Below are 20,454 nucleotides of genomic sequence, written 5' to 3'. Positions count from 1 at the left end.
TGAATTTTAAGTTGAATATTTATAGTTAATAGAAAATGCTAATTTATTGTTATTCTCAACGAAATGCTGGAATTCAGTTTAATAATGTAATCTGGCATATATCGCATTACAACAATTGCTCATCAATTGTTAGGAACATGTAATCTATTATATGTTGCGAAATAAATGCCAGCTATTTGTAGAATATTTTAATATTGCCTTTGCATAGTCTAAATTAACAAGCCGTTCCCGTCTTTATGATTAGTTAATTAAGATGTGGTAGTCGGGAAAAAAAATGAAAGCGCCGGTGAAAGAATTCGATGAGAGTGAGATGAGAGGAAAAAGTAGAAAACCGTTCTGAAAACGTTTTGGAGCGCGAGCGTGGTATACCGTACACGCACATACGAGGAGAAACGAAGAAAGCGCATCAAAGTCAGTCTAATCGCGAATAAAAAAAAAGTATTCGTGATCCGACACCTCAAAGTGAAGAGCTGCCTATAGAATTGTTTTTCACTTGCACGCAGCCTGTTAATACGTTTCATCAAATTGATTCATATGCACTAAAAGCAAATCTTAATAGAAATTTGACGTTTATTAAAATGTTTTTACAACTGGCCAATAGATTAATTCAATTTGCTGAAGTTTCTACCTCGCTTATTTCATCGAAAGCATAATTGTCAGTATTGTAATTTAATTAAAATACTTCGTGCGTTTGTCAAACTAGCAACGAACGTAGTCATTACACTCGGTGATTATGCGTGTAAAATGTCGATGGCTTTTATATTGACAATAAATCAGTAAAGCAGTTGCACTTCGAAAGGACAGATTTGAGTGAAAAAGATTTTGTAGGTTAAGGAAAAGTGGGCGTCGAATATTTATGCCACTCGCCATTACGCACACGCGCGCGCGACTTTTACGTTCAAGCGCAGCCAACAGCATTGTACTCATATGCAAATATATGAAGTTTCTTGCCGTGATATGTACATTATTTTAATTTCAATTATTACAAAAGATGAATGCCTACACAGCCTGAAGACGAAAATTACCATTTCCTAATTTAAATAATCCATATTTGCGTCCGAAGAAACAATCAAAATCAATTAATTATAAATAAAACGAGCTTTATCGGATATGTTATAATACGATTAGATACTAATTTTCTCACATTTAATTAAACGTTTGTATTGACCTTACTACGTAAACGCATTAACATTGTTACATAATCGGTCGATCGCTCATTAATAAAAAAATCGCTTTAATTGTCATCATACTTAAGCGCCACGTGTTTTATAATAAACTGTCAGTGAAATTTAATTATAAGTAATATTATTGTCGAATTCATAAGGCTCATTATACTGACAATCAGGATTCCGTAATTATAATGAAATGACATTGGATTGTTTAAATTTGATCGAAGCAAATGTAAAGAAAAAAATGGCTTTGCTGAAGCCGTGAAGAGACGTGTAGTCGAACAATGCCCAGACAGGCATATCGCGGCCGGGACTAAAAGTAAAAGTTTCATCGCAACACGACACGTAATTGCGAATCCACTTGACGGGCGCCATATCGACTCAACGCATTATCATCTTCCCCACGGAACGTCGTAGAACAATAACATTGAATTGAACGCTTCAAAAATGAAATAAAAGCAGCGAGGGAATGAAAGAGGAGAGCCTAGAAGACGCAATCAGTCCGGCGAACTTACAATCGGTTATCGCTTGCAACGCTAATCATCCAACGTCGAGCTTTGACCAACAGAATATATCATTTTTCTTAAACTCCTTACATCGCGTGTACTCAATCGTTAAAACGTCATATCTCATGGACTATCAGTGTATGCTGGGAAAAAGTCACAATGTATAGATGGTGACAGTATCGATGTAGATCGAATCATTATTGTTGCGTCGTAATTTTTTGAAACCACGCTTAATTAGGAGTGAGTGAGCGAGCGAGCAAGTTGTGGAAATCCAGGCACGCGAGCATAAAGGATGAAACTCAGGTATTTTGCAGAGAAGAGAAGCAGCAGTGGCAGCAGGCTGCGAGCATTTCTTGGACGTGAGTCACCGGGCGCTCGTTCGACCTCCTCTCCAACAGATTGCCGGCAACCTGCGGCGGAGGAGCAACGGCGGCGCGCCGAGAAAAGGAGCGCCGCTGCGGGGGCAGAAGGAAGACAAGGAAGAGGAGGCGGCGGTAGTGGTAAAGCAGGCGGAGAAGGAGAAGGCCAAGGAAATACCTAGACGATGGTGAGCTCCCGAACTCCGGGCCTCAGGAGTGAGAGTCTGCAGGAGAGGAGTAGCTTCGCTAGCATCAACAACGGGGATCCGTCGTCCCTTGACGCCGCACTTGAACGACAACGGCCAAGGTATGTACAGCTCGAAAGAAGAAATAAATTCGGAATTCGTGTATATAAGGTGAGGATGTGCTTAACGTTTCCTCGAAAACGAAAAATTGCTCGCAACTATAGAACTATAAGCACACAAGCACAAGGATGTGCCGTTTGCGAGAAGTTTACTGTAAATTAGACATCCGCAATAAAAGAGGCAATACTTGGTATTTATTAATTCAATGCAAGATGTAACGAAATATCTTTCAATACACACACACACACACACACACACATATATATATATATATATATATATATATATAATTTTAAGTGAAAGGCTTGCAAGCATTCCATAATAACTTCTATCAGATATTAAAATTTCATATTTCCACCGATCTCTTACATAAATATTATGTGCTAGTTTTTTCTTCTTTATCATTCTTGCAGTTTTCTATGTTATCAATTATGGACTATTAATAGTAATTTCTATGGTAAATTTTTGCTTTAGATTTTAGAATTTTAGAGTTTTTTTCAAATTATAAAATAACGTATGTCTCGCCGGAATGGAGAAGGGAGGTTGGACAACCAATGAAAAATTAAAATTTCGTTATGCTAATTGCTGTTATGATTTCTTGCTTTTTAATTTATATTCTACGTGGGAAATAATTTTTTATATTATAATCGGTCACATTATATTTTGTAATAAATATAATAAAAACATTCTCACAGCTAAGTATATTGTACGTATTGTTGGAAATAATTATCTTCAACAAAGATATATACAAACCTTTAGTCAGAAATGTATGTCACGTCATGTCTTTTGTGTATTTTCTCTTGTCCCCGTGAGAGTTTTTGAGAGCACCTTGACATTCGTGTGGAATATTATTATGAACTCAGTGCAAAGAATCATTTTGTGATAATTTGAAGAGTTTTTCTAAAGAATTAACATTGGATGGTCAATTCACAATAATGCATATTTTTCTTTTTAATACAAAATTGACATTTATATTTATCACGTAAAAACTGAATTTTATTTTCATGCGCGTGTAATTCATACAATAATTCAATTCATACATTATGTACTACTATTCTTAATATAAAAAAAAGAAGAAATAAATAAATAAACATCACAGTGACTGATAACACAAATTTTACAGTGAAATAACTAAATTAAAATAAAAATATAATCATACTTTAAAATAACACGTTACTTTTACTTAAATACAAAATGAACTGCCAAAACAAACTTAAAATTACTTTATCAAATTGAATTAGTATATATTAATAGATAATTTAATTGGCTAATTTATGTTGAAAATGCATTTATGTAGTCATTAGCGTTAAGTTGAAATTTGTTTTTGATCCAAAATAAAAAAAATGAAAGTAAATGTATGAAGAAAGTTTTTCATTTTAGAAAGATTAATTAATTAGTTTTTAAAGATGATTTCACAATTAATTCAAATGTTTTTATATTTCTATTTTTAAGAAATTTATAAAAATTGTATTTTTCGTATTTTATCTTTTCGTAATACATATGACTGCTATGATGACTATATGATGCTATAAATTCGATAAACTATACCTATCATATCATATATCATATGATCATAAATATCATATCATATATATATATATATATATATGTCATATATTTATGCCTTGTGTATTTCAGCAAAAATTTATTGCTCAGTTCACTACTAACTATTTGTATTATTTTTTAAAATATATTTCAATAATCATTGCCTTATCAAAGTTAAATAGCTATTGAAATTACAAATATTAAAAGGAAGAGTAAAAGTTGGAATATACATTCATGGAAAAATAAAACATTCGCGACATGAATCTTATCAAATAAGGTATAAAATGAGAAAAATAAATGCAATGCACTATATGCGGCTGGGGGGGGGCGGGGGGGGGGGGGGGTATGTATGTAATAAATGCCAGTCTGTGTCAGTATATAAGGACTTGGCAATCGTTATACTAGCGTATATCTTTCTTCATTTTCACCTTCAGTACGACTATGCGCATGTATGAATTCATACATACGCGTGGATATACGCTACGTGCACAACACGGAATACACAAATTATAAATGTTATAAAAAAAAGTTTTTATAAGATAATTATCAACGTAATGTGAACGATTGTTGTTTTTATATATAATGCTGTACATATGACTAAAATATGATTAGAGACTTTTAATAATTTATTCTATATATTAAAGCAAAGTTTTCTTAACATTTATATATATATATATATATATATAGGCAGACAGATCAATGGATAAATAGATGAATAGATATGTAGATAAATAGATAAAAAGATACATTTGAAATGTCCTTAAAACTCTTTAAAAATTGCGAAGAACATAAAAATAAAAAAGAAAATTGTTTATCATGTCGTAGGAAACCATGTATCGAAAGTATCTATGTAATGCCTCCAATTAATTTATATACAAAAGTTGAACACTGATTTCTACATTATTTTAAAAAGATTTTTATTAATATTGTAATATAGTCGGTTATTAATTTATTAATCTTGTGCTGCTAGAACAATAATTAAATTTAAATGAACTAAGTATTATAAGAGCAATAATAATATCCTGCTTTTAACCATTATTTTATTTTGTATAACTTTGCTCGATGATTTTATTGTAAATAAAATATTGGACACTAACAATAAGGCCATTTAAATGCGATATTATGAGATAAATAAATCAATTATACTATAATAAAAAATTATTGTTGTTGTTGTTGTTATTATTATTATTATTATTATCATTACTATTATTTAACATTAACTATAATTTATTCTATAATTAAGATATTGATCGAATAATGTATAATATTTTCAAAGGCGAATAATAATTGAGTAGAAAACTATGCTATTCAGCAGTGATAATGTACAAGCTAAATAATTGCAGCAAATATATGAATACGATATATTCCCACCAGAACGATTTTTCGCGTTAACAAAAGACAAAAAAAAACGGTCATATGTATTACAAAGCAAAAAGGTGGTATCCTCAAAAAGAGAACAGTTGTTGGTACCGGTTGAGGTATCGATCGGTCGCGTGCACACGTACATTCATAGGTTCTGTTCTCAGCTCATCGACTTGGAGCCAAAGCGAGCCGACTTCACTGTCATCGTCATCGGTGGCGGGGACACAAGATTGCGGCCCTTATTCGGCCAGTCCCGTGCGCTTAAGCAACAACGCAGGCACTAACAGTACGGAACCCGGCAATGAACACGTGGACGTTATCGCACCCATCAGTAACCTCGCGGCCGACGACGAGGAGCGCTACGAGGCCTTCGGTATCATCGACGACACGGACTCGCCTCAGGGCAGTGGATCGCCGACTACTTCGCCAATCGCCGGTGCCAACCTTAACAGGTAATTGTATATGTCATTTGACGATAGGCGAGCGTTTACCGTTTGACTTGCTTCACTGCAAATTTAAAAAAGTGACTAAAAAGAAGTGTTTAGCAAAGGTGTATTATAACGGATGTGAGATACCCATTGAAAAAATTACCTTGCCGTTTAGGATTGTGTTAAATAAACGTTCGCAAAAAAAGTAAAATTAAATTTATAGTCCTCTATATCTATTTTGTACTCTACCCAGCATATTTCACTAGTAAACCAAATAATTAAACATTTAGCAGAAATTATGTGGCATACTAATAGATTGTGCTTACGAACATCATACAAAGCTTCCAATTACTTTACATTAAAGGTAATAATATAATAATATCGATATTTGATATTATTAGCCCAATAAAAGTAAATGTTGCATACAAATAATACAAGTACAAAACTTTCAAATATACCATCCTTTGTATAATCATACGTAAAATAAAAAATAATAATAATTACAATTTTTATTACATAAGACTATTTATATAATAAATTATAAATTTTAACAATACAAATATGGCATTATTTAAAATTTCATAAATTTAAATTAAATCTGTGCAGCTAATGGTGTTTTTTATAACTCTTAAAAAAATGCTCTACTTCAATAAAAATGATGAAAAAAATATTGGCGATAACTAAACAGTATGGTAAATTGAGAACAATAAAGAACATTTGTTCCCATTACTTGCACGCACATTACTACGAGTATAAAACGTTTTATGAGCTGGATTTATTAAGCATTTTAATAAACACAATTTCAATGTTTATTTAAAAATAAAAAGAAACATTTACAACAAATCGTTTTATTCAATGTATTTTGTTATAGTTTATCTTTAAAATTGTCACATTGAATGAAATTATTCAGTCGTGTCTTATTTCTTTCATATAAATTAGTTATTTACCGAATTAAATAAAAATTCGTGAAATTAATTTTATTATTTTCTTATCAAATTATCAAATTAATCACTTATATCTTTTGCACAAATAATAAAATATTCAGAAATATTTTTAACAATTTTACTTTATCACATAAAATTAATTGTTGGCAAACTTGATCAGATTCTCATTAAGATATTTGATAATTATTGCTCTATCATAATGCACCCATACGTGAAAAAGTATTCATGTAACATTTTTTATCGAAATTTCTGTCTACATATTACATTGCTGTCTTTCTAAAATTTAAATAATACAACAATAAATCGTGAATTGTTAAATTTAAAGCATTCAAAAAAATAAATATTTTACAATGCAAAATTTCTTTTCAACTATTCAATCAATAGGCATAATTAGACCATAAAATTAAGATAATGGTAAAATTATTATTAAAAATCAATTACCCACTAGAAATTTCTGTACTATAATGTATGTATTAAAACTTAATTCTGGTGATTAAAATATTTATCTTATTAATATTTTTTTGGTTATTTAATACACACATTAATTTTTTTAATTTAAAAATTACGATTCAATATAGCCATTTTAATTGCATTATGTAACTTGTAAAATTTACCATTTAATTGTAAACCATTTAATCTATTTTTCATTAAAAAAAATCTCAAAATTTATAAAATTAAAAAATTAAATAATTTATATTTTTTTGTAACTCAAAGACATTCTTACAGAATGTCTTGATTTCATAGTTATTACAGTATGAAAATGAATATTAATATCCGTTTAAAACAAATTTAAGATTAAATAAGTCGATTAAATACTATATAAATGAAACAAAGCAAGCTTATTACAAATAATTCATATTTCATATTTCTTATATTGATGCATTACGTCGCTAAGTGGGTCACATCTGTATTCCTGCAAATATTTTGTTAAAAAATATTTTCACAATGTATTTTAACACTTTTTATTCTTTTTATAACAAATATTACGTATATTAAAGATTTTAAAAGAATGTATATACTGATGAAAATAATAATAATAATGTGTGATATATATTATATATCTTATGAATTTATGTATTAGCAGTAATTCAGTATGTTAAAAATTTGTATAAATAAGGCATAATATAAGATATACTGTAAGTGTGAATATTTTCTATTAATAATATATTTATAACTTTGTGTATATTTGTATCATAAATGAACTCACGGACAACTAGTTATCCAAGATACATTTAATCTATAATGTATCGCTTAACTGTGTAATAATTAAATTGATTAATAAATAACCACTAAACTTCATTTATAGATGTTTGCTTGTTCTATAAGTTAAATTTGGCTTATAAAAATATAAAAATATATTCAAGTAATAAATACTAATATAATATAATAAATAAAATAATATTTTACAGAAATTAATTGTTAATGTAGATAATAAGAAATTCTTATTTGCAAATTAAATATCTACTAGCATACAAATATATTACTAGATATATTCGTATTCTGTTGTACTTGGGATGTATTTTGAAAATTACATACATATATAGATGATACATGATACACTTAGTAATATCTGCATACGGATTAGAAAATTGTTACACATTTTCAAATTAGTTTTATATTAATTTTCATTTTATTAATATTCATATTTAGTATTGTATAACATTACATAACTAAATTTAGTTTTGCTGAATATCAAACAGAAAATCCTAATTTAAATTTTAATCACACATTAATAAAACGCGTAATTATACGTAATAAAATTCGAAAGCACTGGAGGATTGTAAGAACGCCATATTTAGATTGAAAAAAATCAATATTTAATATGTAACATTGATATTAAGGCCACAATGTCCATAATTCGGATATGGTTAAATATTGTTGTTACGTACCATGAAAAAATACTAATTTATCTTTTGGATTAAAGCACGTAATCATGAAAGTAACAGAGCAGAATATCAATGCATAAATATAAATATATATATATATATATATATATATATATATATATAATACCATTCGCTACTCAATTTATTACTATGTACTTAATTGACTTTTGTTTTTAATAGTCAGTATTTTAAATTATATTTATAATATAACATTTGTTATATTCTATTGATTCAAATTCCAATAATATAATTTAACTAATTTTATGAAATACACAAATTATACCTGTCCAAACAAGAAATGTGCTTCTAATCCCTTATTATCTGTCCTATAACCATCTTAAGTACAGTTGATTCTTAGAACCACCACTTCCATTAAAACCTTTGTTCATCTTTGCCTGCACTCATGCTATAACATTGAATTCCCTCGAACCTTTTAGAACCGTTAATTTATAATATTTAAAGTCGAGCAACCTGAAATTACGTCAGTTGACAATAAACGTTGTACTAAACTGCAGTATGAAATGAGAACAAGTTACCTTAAAAAGTACTTTCTTCAAGTTGAAAAATATTTGGCTTTTAGTATTATCTCTTGTCAAGTAGATATATCATTTTAATTATCGCCATACATAATGATTCTAGTATCATACGTCGTGAACGTATATTTAAATTATATTCGCCAATCGTAAGTAAATTATTTGATTACGTAAGTTTATTATATCATGTGCAAATGTGGACAGATGTATAATAATACTGTTTGCGTGTGTGTATATGTGCATTCTCAAAAAATATATATGATCTGCAACAAACAACAAGATGCACGCATATGTATACAGAAGGCGATTATTATTTAACTATATATTATATATTATAGTCTATATTTGAAAGCATAAGAACTAATTTTTTAGCGTTTATTATGCATTCTCTACGCGTATAAAATACATTAAAATGTACATTAAAACACTAATTCTATTTCAATAGTAATTTTTATTAAATATATTTGTGCATATATAAAGCCTATTGTTTCATTTGAATTACAGAAATCCTCGCAGCCCTAATTCCATGCTTCTGGGAAGGCACACGTGGCTCCGGGCTTCGCTTGGCCGTTCACCGGCTAGGTAAATATATTTTATAAATTTAATATTAACTTTAATTCATATATATATATATATATATTCATACGAATCCTTATGAAAAGTAAAAACAAAAAAATATTAACGCGATTGATAAGATTACTGTGGCATTAGAAAATCAAGGAGGGAACCTAAAGCGTAACTAATGAAATGCCATCATTTTTCATTCCCACAGTACCAACAGGAAGCGGTTAAGTTCCAGTGCCTTGGCTAGGTGAGTACTTATAGCTACATACAAAATGCAAGTCGACAGACATTGAGCCTTAGCCTTACGATGATATACTTAACAATGAATCCAGCTTTATTGATCGTGTTATTGATTTTTATAACAATTTAATTTCGATAGGAGTTCACGATAAATTAATCATTGATTTAACTATTAAATTTTACCGTCGCAAAAAGTATGATAATTTAATTAATATTCAATCTTATCAATTATTATTAATTTTATAAATAAAAATAGATTGTTTAACTCGTATGATCGTAATAATATTCCATGTTTTATTTTCCTTCAATTGCATTAGCAATTTTATACGACCTTATCTTTTATTTATAAAATTGTATATGGTTTTATTGAATTCTGATTTTGCCACTATTTTGCTTTAATAAGTACTCCATACATTGAATGAAGGTTAACTACAGGCATTATCGAGTAAACGCCCCTATTGATAACCGAAACATCGTGAACAAAAAGACTTATTACATTATTTATTTATATTAATATACATTATACATTATTCATTACTTTAAAAAAAAAGATTGAATGTTGCAACAAATGTATCTCTTTATAAATATAAACGAATTTACATTGATTTCTTTACCAAATATCAATTAATAATATTTGTTATTTTAATATTTATAGTCAGCTCTACAGAAGCAGCAGTTTTAATAGTTCTGGACGAGGATCCATCTGCGATACAGCCGACGACGTCTATAGTGACGTTTCTTTGGAAGACGATGTTATTGACCTCAATCATCGGGTGAGTTTCACTTTGTATTCTTACATGCGTATATGTTTTCCCTTTTTTATTTCTTTTTTTTTCCACCATGTACGTACTTTTCTAGAGCCATAGGTTCAAACGCACTCATTTTAGTAGCTTCGAGAGATCTTCAAATGTGTTAAGATATATCGAAAAACGAATATTGCAGTGTTTCATTTTATATTCTAATGTATTTTTAAAAAATATGAAATATATTTCCGATTATCAGAAATTATTAGATTAAAATATACTTCGATCGACTAATAAAATATTGTTTATATGCATTATCTAGAATATTTTCATAAATTTTGATTATTTGAATAATGGAATTTGGAATTGCAGTAGAATACAGCTAGATCGTAATAAAATATTTTTGTATTTAATTCCCGTTGTAAACATAAGCTGCTTTATGAGTCAATCTTATGAATGGTGATACTATAGCTTTTTTCAATATTTAATTATAGAATTACATTATAAAGAAAAATGCATTATATAAATAATAAATATGGTTATTTTATTTTATTAAAGATCACAGCTTATTCTTAGAATTACTTTGCATTTCAATAGTTCATACACTTTGATAATCACTTCACAATATATTATTGCCAATTTAATACATATTTTAAGATTCTTTAAATATAAATACATTTAAGTAAAAAACGGGTTTTTGACAAATGATGTTGCAATAAGAAATGGATTCAAGTAAATATTTAACTCAATTAACTATTAATCCAACTTTATTATTAATATTACAGTACGCATAAGAAATGAAAAGTTTGCTCAACAAACTAATCTTTTCAAATGTTAAATTTCATTTATATAATTTATGATACTCATTTTTTAATAAGAATATTAAAAATAATATTAGCTTTATTACTACAGCTTTATTTTGTTAAAATTTTATCAGTATGAGTATATTTATATAAATATAAATATGTACATTAAATTATTCGGATACACAAATTGTTTCAAAACAATTAATTTTCGAAAAACATTTTGTTTATTATCTATATTCTATTGTGAATATACAGTATATAATGTATGAAATAAAACAAATATTGGCTTAACATGAAAATAATGAAGTTGCCAATATAGCGCCTAGTTCGTTATTCATTTTTATAATAATTTGCAAAAAAAATCAAATCCAAAACATCTTTTCGGCGTTAACATCACAAAATCAATTATTTCAGAAATCCTCCAAATTAACAAGTTGAAAAATGTTTAAGTAAAATATACAAGAATTATTTTTATAAAAATATAAATAAAAAAAGTAAAGAATAAAAAAATTAATAGTAACTAATTAAACAACCGAAATATGGCTTGTCCTGTTAAACCGAAAATACCAATGTTCGTTTGGCCTGGATTGCCAATTTTAGCCTTAATATGCGCTGCTATATATTATTACTTATATGTAATGTCGGAAGTACCGACAGGAAGACGACGATAATAAAATTGTGCAAAAGGTTTGTTAACTGTTGGTTTTTTTATATTAATGATTATTTTTTTATTACAATAATAAAATTGAAATAAGGAGCTTAAGCTTGACAACAAGATAAATATTTTAATTAATTGTAAATCAATGCATATAGAATCTTTGATTAGATGTTTTTCAATATATAATGTTTGACCTTTTACTTAAGCATTTTATATTTTTCGTCGGCTATGTAGAAAATATTGTAAAAAATATATTTTGAAACTTTTTATACCTCAAATTAACTCACGAATTTAGTTGTTAATAAAATTTAATAAAAGATCTGCTGAATTGCATGTAAATTGTCAAAAGCGAAAATTTTGTAATTTTACTAAAGTTAAATAATATAACGAATTTATAAAGAATTTTAAACTTTTTCTAATTTTAATTTAAAATTATTGATCCTTCAAATCAAATTAAACTTTTAATTTTATTTTAAATAATATAGCCATGTTATTATCAGTGCATTTTCATTATGTCACTAATATATTCATAATTTTGTTGCGTTTAATATTCAGATCTAAAAATTATCAAAAAATTTTCAAAATTTCTTGAAACCAATTTGTAGTATAATTCAGGCTTTTAAATATTTTTGATATTTAAAGTCCAATCACTCATCTAAAGTTATGTAATGGTAAAAAACAATAATTAACTAATAAAATAATAAATATATATAAGCTGTGTTATAATACATATCTATGTACATTATTTGCTATAATACATGATAATAAAAACTAAAAGTAAACCTATACTAGAAGTGCAAAATACATTTATTTTTTTTTATTTACTGGTTAATAAATATTTTGTAAAAACAATGTAGTTTCGTAAATGTATCCATTTACAAATGCATATGTTATGTTACTCTATATACTACATCAGTTTTTTATATAAAAATTAGATGCTCTGTTTTATCGACTTACATCCATATCAATTCTAATCATATTAATGAATATTTATTGTAACATAAAAAAAAGTTATGTAAAATAATCTCAAATTAAAAAAATTTTTTTTTTTTTTTTTTTTTTTTTTTTTTTTTTTTAATATTAATGTTAATTTTTTAACGCTATTCTTATAGAATAACAATAACGGAATAAAATGTATTGTTCATTACCAATTATCAATAATGCCAACGTCTAACTCTCAGGCATTATATCATATTTTTAGACAGGCGATAATTGGGTTGATAAAACAGTTATCTACTTTATACTTGCCGATCCGATTCAATGAAAAAAAAGAGCAACGCCAATAAATCACGAGCTGTCGCTTAATATAACCCAATTTCCACCATCTTTTGTGAAAATCTAATGATGCGCTGAAACTCGTTTTCTTAATAAACGAATCTTCGCAAACTCGATTAAAATAGTGAGACTAGCAGTAAATAGAAATGCGCGCGTACACGCAAGTCCCCGTCCATCCCCTCCACTCTATTATACCCCCTCTCTCTTTCTCTCTCTTTCTCTCTCTCTCTTTCTCTCTCTTTCTCTCTCTCTCTCTCTCTTTCTCTTTCTCTCACTCACTCGCTCTCTCTCTCTCTCTCTCTCTCTCTGTCTGTTCTTCCTCATGTACACTGCCATGTAGCTATGTGATATTTCGTATGATCGTCAAGTCACATCGTCGTCGTCGACGCGACAGTGAGCGCTGCCTACAATTTACGAATATAGAACCGCTAGTGTACTATCGCCGCCGAGTCGTCCGTATCCACGCCTGCTTTCTCTTCTCTCACAAAGAGGGGGGCAGAAAGACAGGAAGAAGAAGAGAGAGAGAAATATTTCACGCGCATATATATTATAAACAGTCCGTATCTCCCCCTGTGTATGCTTGTTTTTATTTATTTGTTTTTGTTTTACTTCGGAGAGTGACCGATAGATTGTGTATGGCTCTTTTCGTACGCTGCCGTCGTAGTTTTTCGTCAAAAAAGTTACGCCAGTAACTACGTGATCCGAGCGAAGAAATAGGGCTTAACGTTGTAATTACGAGCTGTGCGTGCATACGTGCGCGTGTGAGCTACATTTTGTTTTCGTTACGTTTCTTTTACAATTGTACGTGCTGCCAGTGACAAGCTTTTCCGCCGATTTGCTCGGGTCTTGTTGATTTTTTATTTATCTAAACCACATGGCTTTCTCCCGTGGTGCTTTATTTGTGCGTGCGCTTGCCCGCCGCGTGAGTTAACGATGCTACTTTGTAGTATTAATTTTTTAGATAGAAATACCTGTGAGTTTTTAATAATAATGATAATATGATAATTTAAAGAGTTGTCGAGATACAAGCTGTAATGATGTTAGTACATATGATGTGCGCGTATTGATTTTTTAAGTTTTGTTACATATTGTTTTAATGAAGCAAGAGCTTATAATTTTCACTTACTTCGAGAACCGTAAATGCACATTTTCACATTAGCAACAAATATATTAGATCAATTTAAATTAATTATAATAATTTTAATTATCTATAGAGCTTTGATTGCACGTTTGATGAATTTAAATTATAATAATTTAACCAAATTTTTATAATTTATACGGTTATGTTGTAAGCGTGTTGTGTATAATATATGTTTACAAGCAGCAAGCACGTTATTAAGAAATGAATTAATTAAAAATATATAGGGGTATCGAACATTATTTCATTTTAATTCAATGTATGATCAAGCAAATATTATATAAACTAGGAACTTTATCTTAACAGAAAAATATTTTTAACTCGATTGATAATATAATTCGATAAAGTAATCGCCTTGATGTAATTCTTTAAAATGGATTTAATTTTGAGTAATCTTCTTCTGATTTTGGATGTATTTTATTACTTAAAAGCATAACGCGATTAGTTATATTTTTTGTACAATCTTGGTAATGGATGGAGATGATTTGTGAGACATGATATTAGAACACTAAATTATTATAAAATCAAGCAATCCTACGATCGAAGCTTTTTTAATTGATGTAAATATTTAATGAATAAGTCATTATGGAAGTTAAAACTAAAAATGTCTTTCTCAACGAACTATGAATATTTTGTAATTAAATTATATCACCAAATTGAGAACCTTATTTAAGAGATTAAAATTTTGTATTCATACAGCGATTCCGAAGATTGCTTGATTTTCAGTACAGAATATACATTATATTATTACTACGTTTTTAGACTATTTTAATAAGAAAATGTTATTAATAACAAACAATGAAAATGTTCAAAATATTTATAATGTAATACATAAATAAATCCCGAGATAAAATTTTTCCGGTGAGTTATGTTTTAAGTTTTATTAACAATTTTTATCATAAAAAATCTTAATGAATACATTTATTTTCATTGATTATGTTTATTTGTTATGTAAGTATACATTTAGTTTGATAAAAATACAGTTATATTAAATCTGTCGAGCTCTCGGTCAGTTAAAAAAATTATTCATATTATTTTTATACAGAAAGGAATTATTAGAATCTGCAAAAATAAAGTTATTTTTCGCAAGATAAAATGTAATTTATAATATAAATATATGGTTTATTTGTATTTATTTATAACACAAAGAACGATTCGAAAATTTGTATATAGTATTTTACCTATAATATAAAAAAGTATTATTTATAATTGTATTTGTATAAAATTAAATGCATGTAACAGAGGTATAAATAAGATAGATTTTAATAGTTTTCTGCAACTCAAGTAAAGTTTATTACTCGATAATTACGTTAAAAAGAAAATTAAAATAATATTAGAAGGCTTGAATAAGCATACGCTTATTATGAATAATATTAATTATTAAGTATAGATGCATTCATATTGAAATATACGAAGCCATGCAAAGAAAGAAAGCATAATACGTATATAAATAGCATCTTATAAATTCGAATTCGCTAATTAATTTATTTTGTTGATTGTTGCTTTATATCTTTGCATTATAATGCTTTAATATCTTTGCAATTTGAATCAGTTTCCCGTTTTCGTTTCAAGCTAGGCGAAGAACTCGACAGAATCTCGACAGAAACGACTAGTAATATCGTGGGTGGTGGTGGTGGTGGTGGTGGTGGTGGTGGTGGTGGTAGTGGTTGTGGTAGTGATAGTGATAGTAGTAGTGGTATTGGTATTGTTAGTGATAGTGGTGGTGGTGGTGGTAACGACGGCGAGAACATTGGTGTTGGTCGGTAGTTTGGTGCCCGAGTGGCTTGTCGATAAGTCAGGGATGCCGTGGATCGCCAGGGTGTGAAACGGTGAGTCCCGTGCATTAGCATGCGAAGCGATGGAAGCGGCCTCGAAGGAGGAGATGTCCCCAGTGACGGGGTCGTCGTCGCCGCGGCGCAGTGATCGATGGTCTGACGGTTGTGGCAGCAGCGGACCGGCTTCCTTCGGTTACTGCAATAGTGACGGTTCGCCCGGCCTCGAATACGACCTCTGGGAGGGTCAGTTCCAGTTTCTCGGCGAGTCTAGGCATCAGAGTGAGCAGCAGCAGCAGCGCTTATCTGCCCATCAGCAAGTAAGGAACACGAAGATGAAGGAATGGCCCTCGGATTTTTTTGTTTCTCGACTGCGATTAATAGGGAAACTATTAAGATCGTCAGTGTGGAAGAGGAAGTTTCGTTCGATCGTTCAAAGTTTCGTTATACCTTTAATTTTTTTCTATAATTTTACTCGTGCTCATAGGAAAAATTGGATATTTTTAAAATTGACATGTGTATATATATATATATAATTATTATATTTATATATTACAATTATTACCTTGTAAATATGAATATGATTCGAGTATAATGTCTTCCAAGAAAGGAAAAGCTTATTAAATATTCGATTATTTATAATTTCTCCTCGATACTGATTGCCCCTTTCTTTTTTTCCTTGTATTATAATTTGAGATTTTTACAAGTTCAACAGGTTATTAGTATGCGATTCAATACTCCATAATTATATTTCCATTATAATAAATAAATACATTCCTATCTATATTTATAAATATAAGTAATACTACTGTGTATTTGTACTAAATAGTAGCACTGCATATTAGCAATTGCGGCTGGGTTCAACAAAGTTTAAATCGATATGTGTTGGTTCTTGAATAATACTGAAAGTATAAATACCAAACATATTTTATTATTACTATATTAGTTTAAAGCATTTAAGCATTTAAATTTTAAAAACACTGCAATCTTCTTATTAGCATATTGTAGACTCTTGTTTGCTAACAATTTTAAAAGACCAGGCGTTTAAATCACTTTTAAATCTATTATTATCACTCAACCCAAGAACAATGTTTTCTTTCAGGTTCAGATGATCCAGGAACAAATGCATGTGCTCGTGGATACGCACTCTGCAGGCGAGGAGAAGTATGCTAGGGTCAAGCAGGAGAATGCAACACTACATGTAAGGATATTAATGCTCGAGGAAGCGGCTAAGGATGTAGAGGCCAGAGCAGAAGAGAGATTGCAGGTATGTAGCCGTTCTTATTTTTAATTTACGATGTATTTACGATGAAACTGTTTCACAGTGGTAATATGCTTTAGTTTTGAAGCAACGATGTGTACGACAGTCTGATTTTGGCACATTGTAAATTTGTCTTGTATGTTTGTCTACATAGCTGTATATTTTAATTACTGATACACCGAATAAGTGTCGAATAATTTTTTTATCATATTAAATTATAAAAATTAAATTATGTAACGATGCAACCAATTTACCTTGTAATAATAATATTTCTTAAGAGCTTAGCTTGTTTTTTTATGATAAACATCAATATATTTTGCTGATATCGTAATGTTGTTTATTTAATTTAATGTAGTTTAGAAATATTATATCGAAATTGGCACCTAATGATCTTATCATTAGAATTGAAATGTGTAACTGATAAAATGACGACCATTTGACATTTTTTTCAACAGAACTTTATTATCTTTGTATCAATATATTATATTATTATTAACAGAAACGAATAATAATAATAACGAGAAATTTACTTCTTTAATATAGCTAATTATAATTCATACTCTTTAAATCATATTTACTAAACTCAAGACAATTCCTCGTGTAATGAGAATTTAAAATAAATATTTAACTAATTGAGGAGAGACATATTACACATTGGAATTTTAATTATAATATTCAAATATTTATCTATGTCTCGTTATTGAATTATATAGCAATATTATAAATATATTAAAAATATTTATTTTTGTACAAAAAGGATAGACGAATTTTTCAACTATGAAATACGAAATTTGCAAATTTGTGTTAAAAATAAGATAAATATAAAAATTGATGGTGTGTATTCTTTTTTTTTACAATTACATAAATTTATATATTTAAAGTTCTATTTTTAATTCCAAACTAATGAAAATTTACTTTATCGTTTAGATTGAGCAACGGAGACACCGAGATTGGGCAAGTCGACTTGAACGCGAGAAGGAGTTACAACTGGAGAATTGGGCGATAAAGTTACAATCCGCAGAACTTGAGAACACGCGAATACGAGATGAGACATCGCGTCTACGTGAACAGCTGGAGAAGCAACGCACGGAGAAGGCGCGACTGGAGTCGATCCTTGAGGAGGTGCGACTTGAGGTCACAGACGCGAGGGAATCGGAAAGGCATATGTCCCTCAATCTTAATGAGGTAATGCGAGCACTCAAGAGAGCCGAAAACGAGCTCACCCAGAGACTCGATGCTGAACGTAGGATGGAGGATATGACGCAGGAGATGGTGAACCTAAGGACACGAAACAAAAGTAAATTTATTCGTGGTTATTTTCTTGAAGCATTAAAATTTTATATGAATTTAAGATGCAGAAAGTGAAAATTCTTTAGTACTTTAAAAATGTTATTAGTTATTGTATTATTCAAGCAATGAAAGTATTTAAAAATTTTTAATGAGCACTTAATGAAAAATTAAAATAATTCCCATTAATTTCATGGAAATCTTTCTTTGATTAGAAGTAGCAAGCCTAAAGTAATAATAACTTTTAAATTCTTGTTTATGTCAATACCTGGACAATAACACGAAAATCATATAAAATATATTCCTACTTTGAATTCTTTAAACGTATTTATAAATAAAAACATCAATTTGTGATACTCTGTAGTAATTATTTATGCTAACCTAATAAATGAAATAACGTAAAAAAAATGGTAAAATATTATTTATAATATATATTTTCAGATTTAGAAGAATCTCGTGATGAGTTACAAGCAGCTGCTGTTGCTCTACAAGCTGGCCGTGAACTTCTTATGCCAAGTGGACAAGACCCAAACGACAATACAATTAATAGAAAAAATAGTCCAAGTCTTGCAACTGAATTACTCTTAACCAGGTCAACACATGATCAGGTAAAAAAATTTGTTTTAATATATTTTGAATATTGTCAGGATTTTTGTTAATTAATGAATATTAACGTTTTCCTCTTTTAGGCTGATGGTATTCAAACTGAGAAATCTAGCACTACTGAAATTTGTGATAATTTTACTACTCTTGCAGAGGTAAAAGAAATTCCTATAATAATTGATTTAAAATCTAATGTATAAAAATTCGACGCAAAACAATTATTACTATATGAAAGAAGTAATTAAAATGTGAATAATATAAGGCCTATATATTTTTAAAAATACATAACAAATCAACGATTACGAAACAAATTCGTAACTTTTATACTTTTTATCTTTTGAACAGTAATGATTTACGTATGCTAAAGAATTTTATTAATTTGTTTTTAATTTGGTTTTTAATCGCCATATCATTGTGTGTTTATAACGCAAAAGAATATTTATATAGATACTCATTTTATTAATATTTTAATAATTACAATTACAGAATGAATTATAAAATTTTTATTTTATATGCAAGCAATTTTTATATTGAATATTTTAGCAATTTATTAAATTTCGCCCATCAAATAATCGAATCTTTTTCAGGCAAAACAAGCTTTGAAAGAACAACGTGAAGTGAACACCCGTCTTCGATCATATATTGACGGCATTCTTTTAAACATAGTTGAAAATTATCCCCAACTATTAGAAGTGAAGCAGCCACAGTAATGCAAGAATAATATTCCACTCAATACTGATTAATATACATTTATGAGTGCCGTGTGATGAGACAGTAAATGAATACAACCACAAGCGTTGCAATTTGAATGTATAGCTATCAAGATAATTAGAAGAATTGCTTGCATAAGTGCTTACGGCAAAAATTAAAACAAATATTTTGTATATACAAATGCATTTGCAAGATGAATCGAAGAAAAAAAAGAATTTTTAAGCCTACTTCATCTTTATCCTATGCTTCGGCTAGTAAAATCTGTGATGGGAGAGAATAGAGCTTCGTATTAATGTATATACGATTATTAATATTATTGTTTTACTTTAAGCAACTATTAAAGATCTATTTTTCATGAC

The 20,454-nt window shown here is 28.9% G+C and overlaps 1 protein-coding gene across 2 annotated transcripts in view; it reads left to right on the top strand.

Moving 5' to 3' along the window:
• The window catches only part of nuf (rab11 family-interacting protein nuf), a 27,247-nt gene extending 6,793 nt beyond the window's left edge, over positions 1-20,454 (top strand). For both annotated transcript variants that reach the window (XM_011495629.1, XM_011495630.1), the window contains 10 exons: positions 1,990-2,341; positions 5,411-5,698; positions 9,542-9,619; positions 9,810-9,848; positions 10,497-10,614; positions 17,336-17,500; positions 18,422-18,791; positions 19,223-19,389; positions 19,471-19,539; positions 19,972-20,454. In XM_011495629.1, the coding sequence (XP_011493931.1) occupies positions 2,220-2,341; positions 5,411-5,698; positions 9,542-9,619; positions 9,810-9,848; positions 10,497-10,614; positions 17,336-17,500; positions 18,422-18,791; positions 19,223-19,389; positions 19,471-19,539; positions 19,972-20,094 (1,539 nt within the window). In that variant the 5' untranslated portion in view covers positions 1,990-2,219 and the 3' untranslated portion in view covers positions 20,095-20,454. The remainder of the gene's footprint in view (positions 1-1,989; positions 2,342-5,410; positions 5,699-9,541; positions 9,620-9,809; positions 9,849-10,496; positions 10,615-17,335; positions 17,501-18,421; positions 18,792-19,222; positions 19,390-19,470; positions 19,540-19,971) is intronic.

The sequence above is a fragment of the Ceratosolen solmsi genome, unplaced genomic scaffold, assembly GCF_000503995.2.
Source record: "Ceratosolen solmsi marchali unplaced genomic scaffold, CerSol_1.0 scaffold11, whole genome shotgun sequence".
NCBI lineage: Eukaryota > Metazoa > Arthropoda > Insecta > Hymenoptera > Agaonidae > Ceratosolen > Ceratosolen solmsi.
This window is presented reverse-complemented; position numbering and strand designations above follow the sequence as displayed.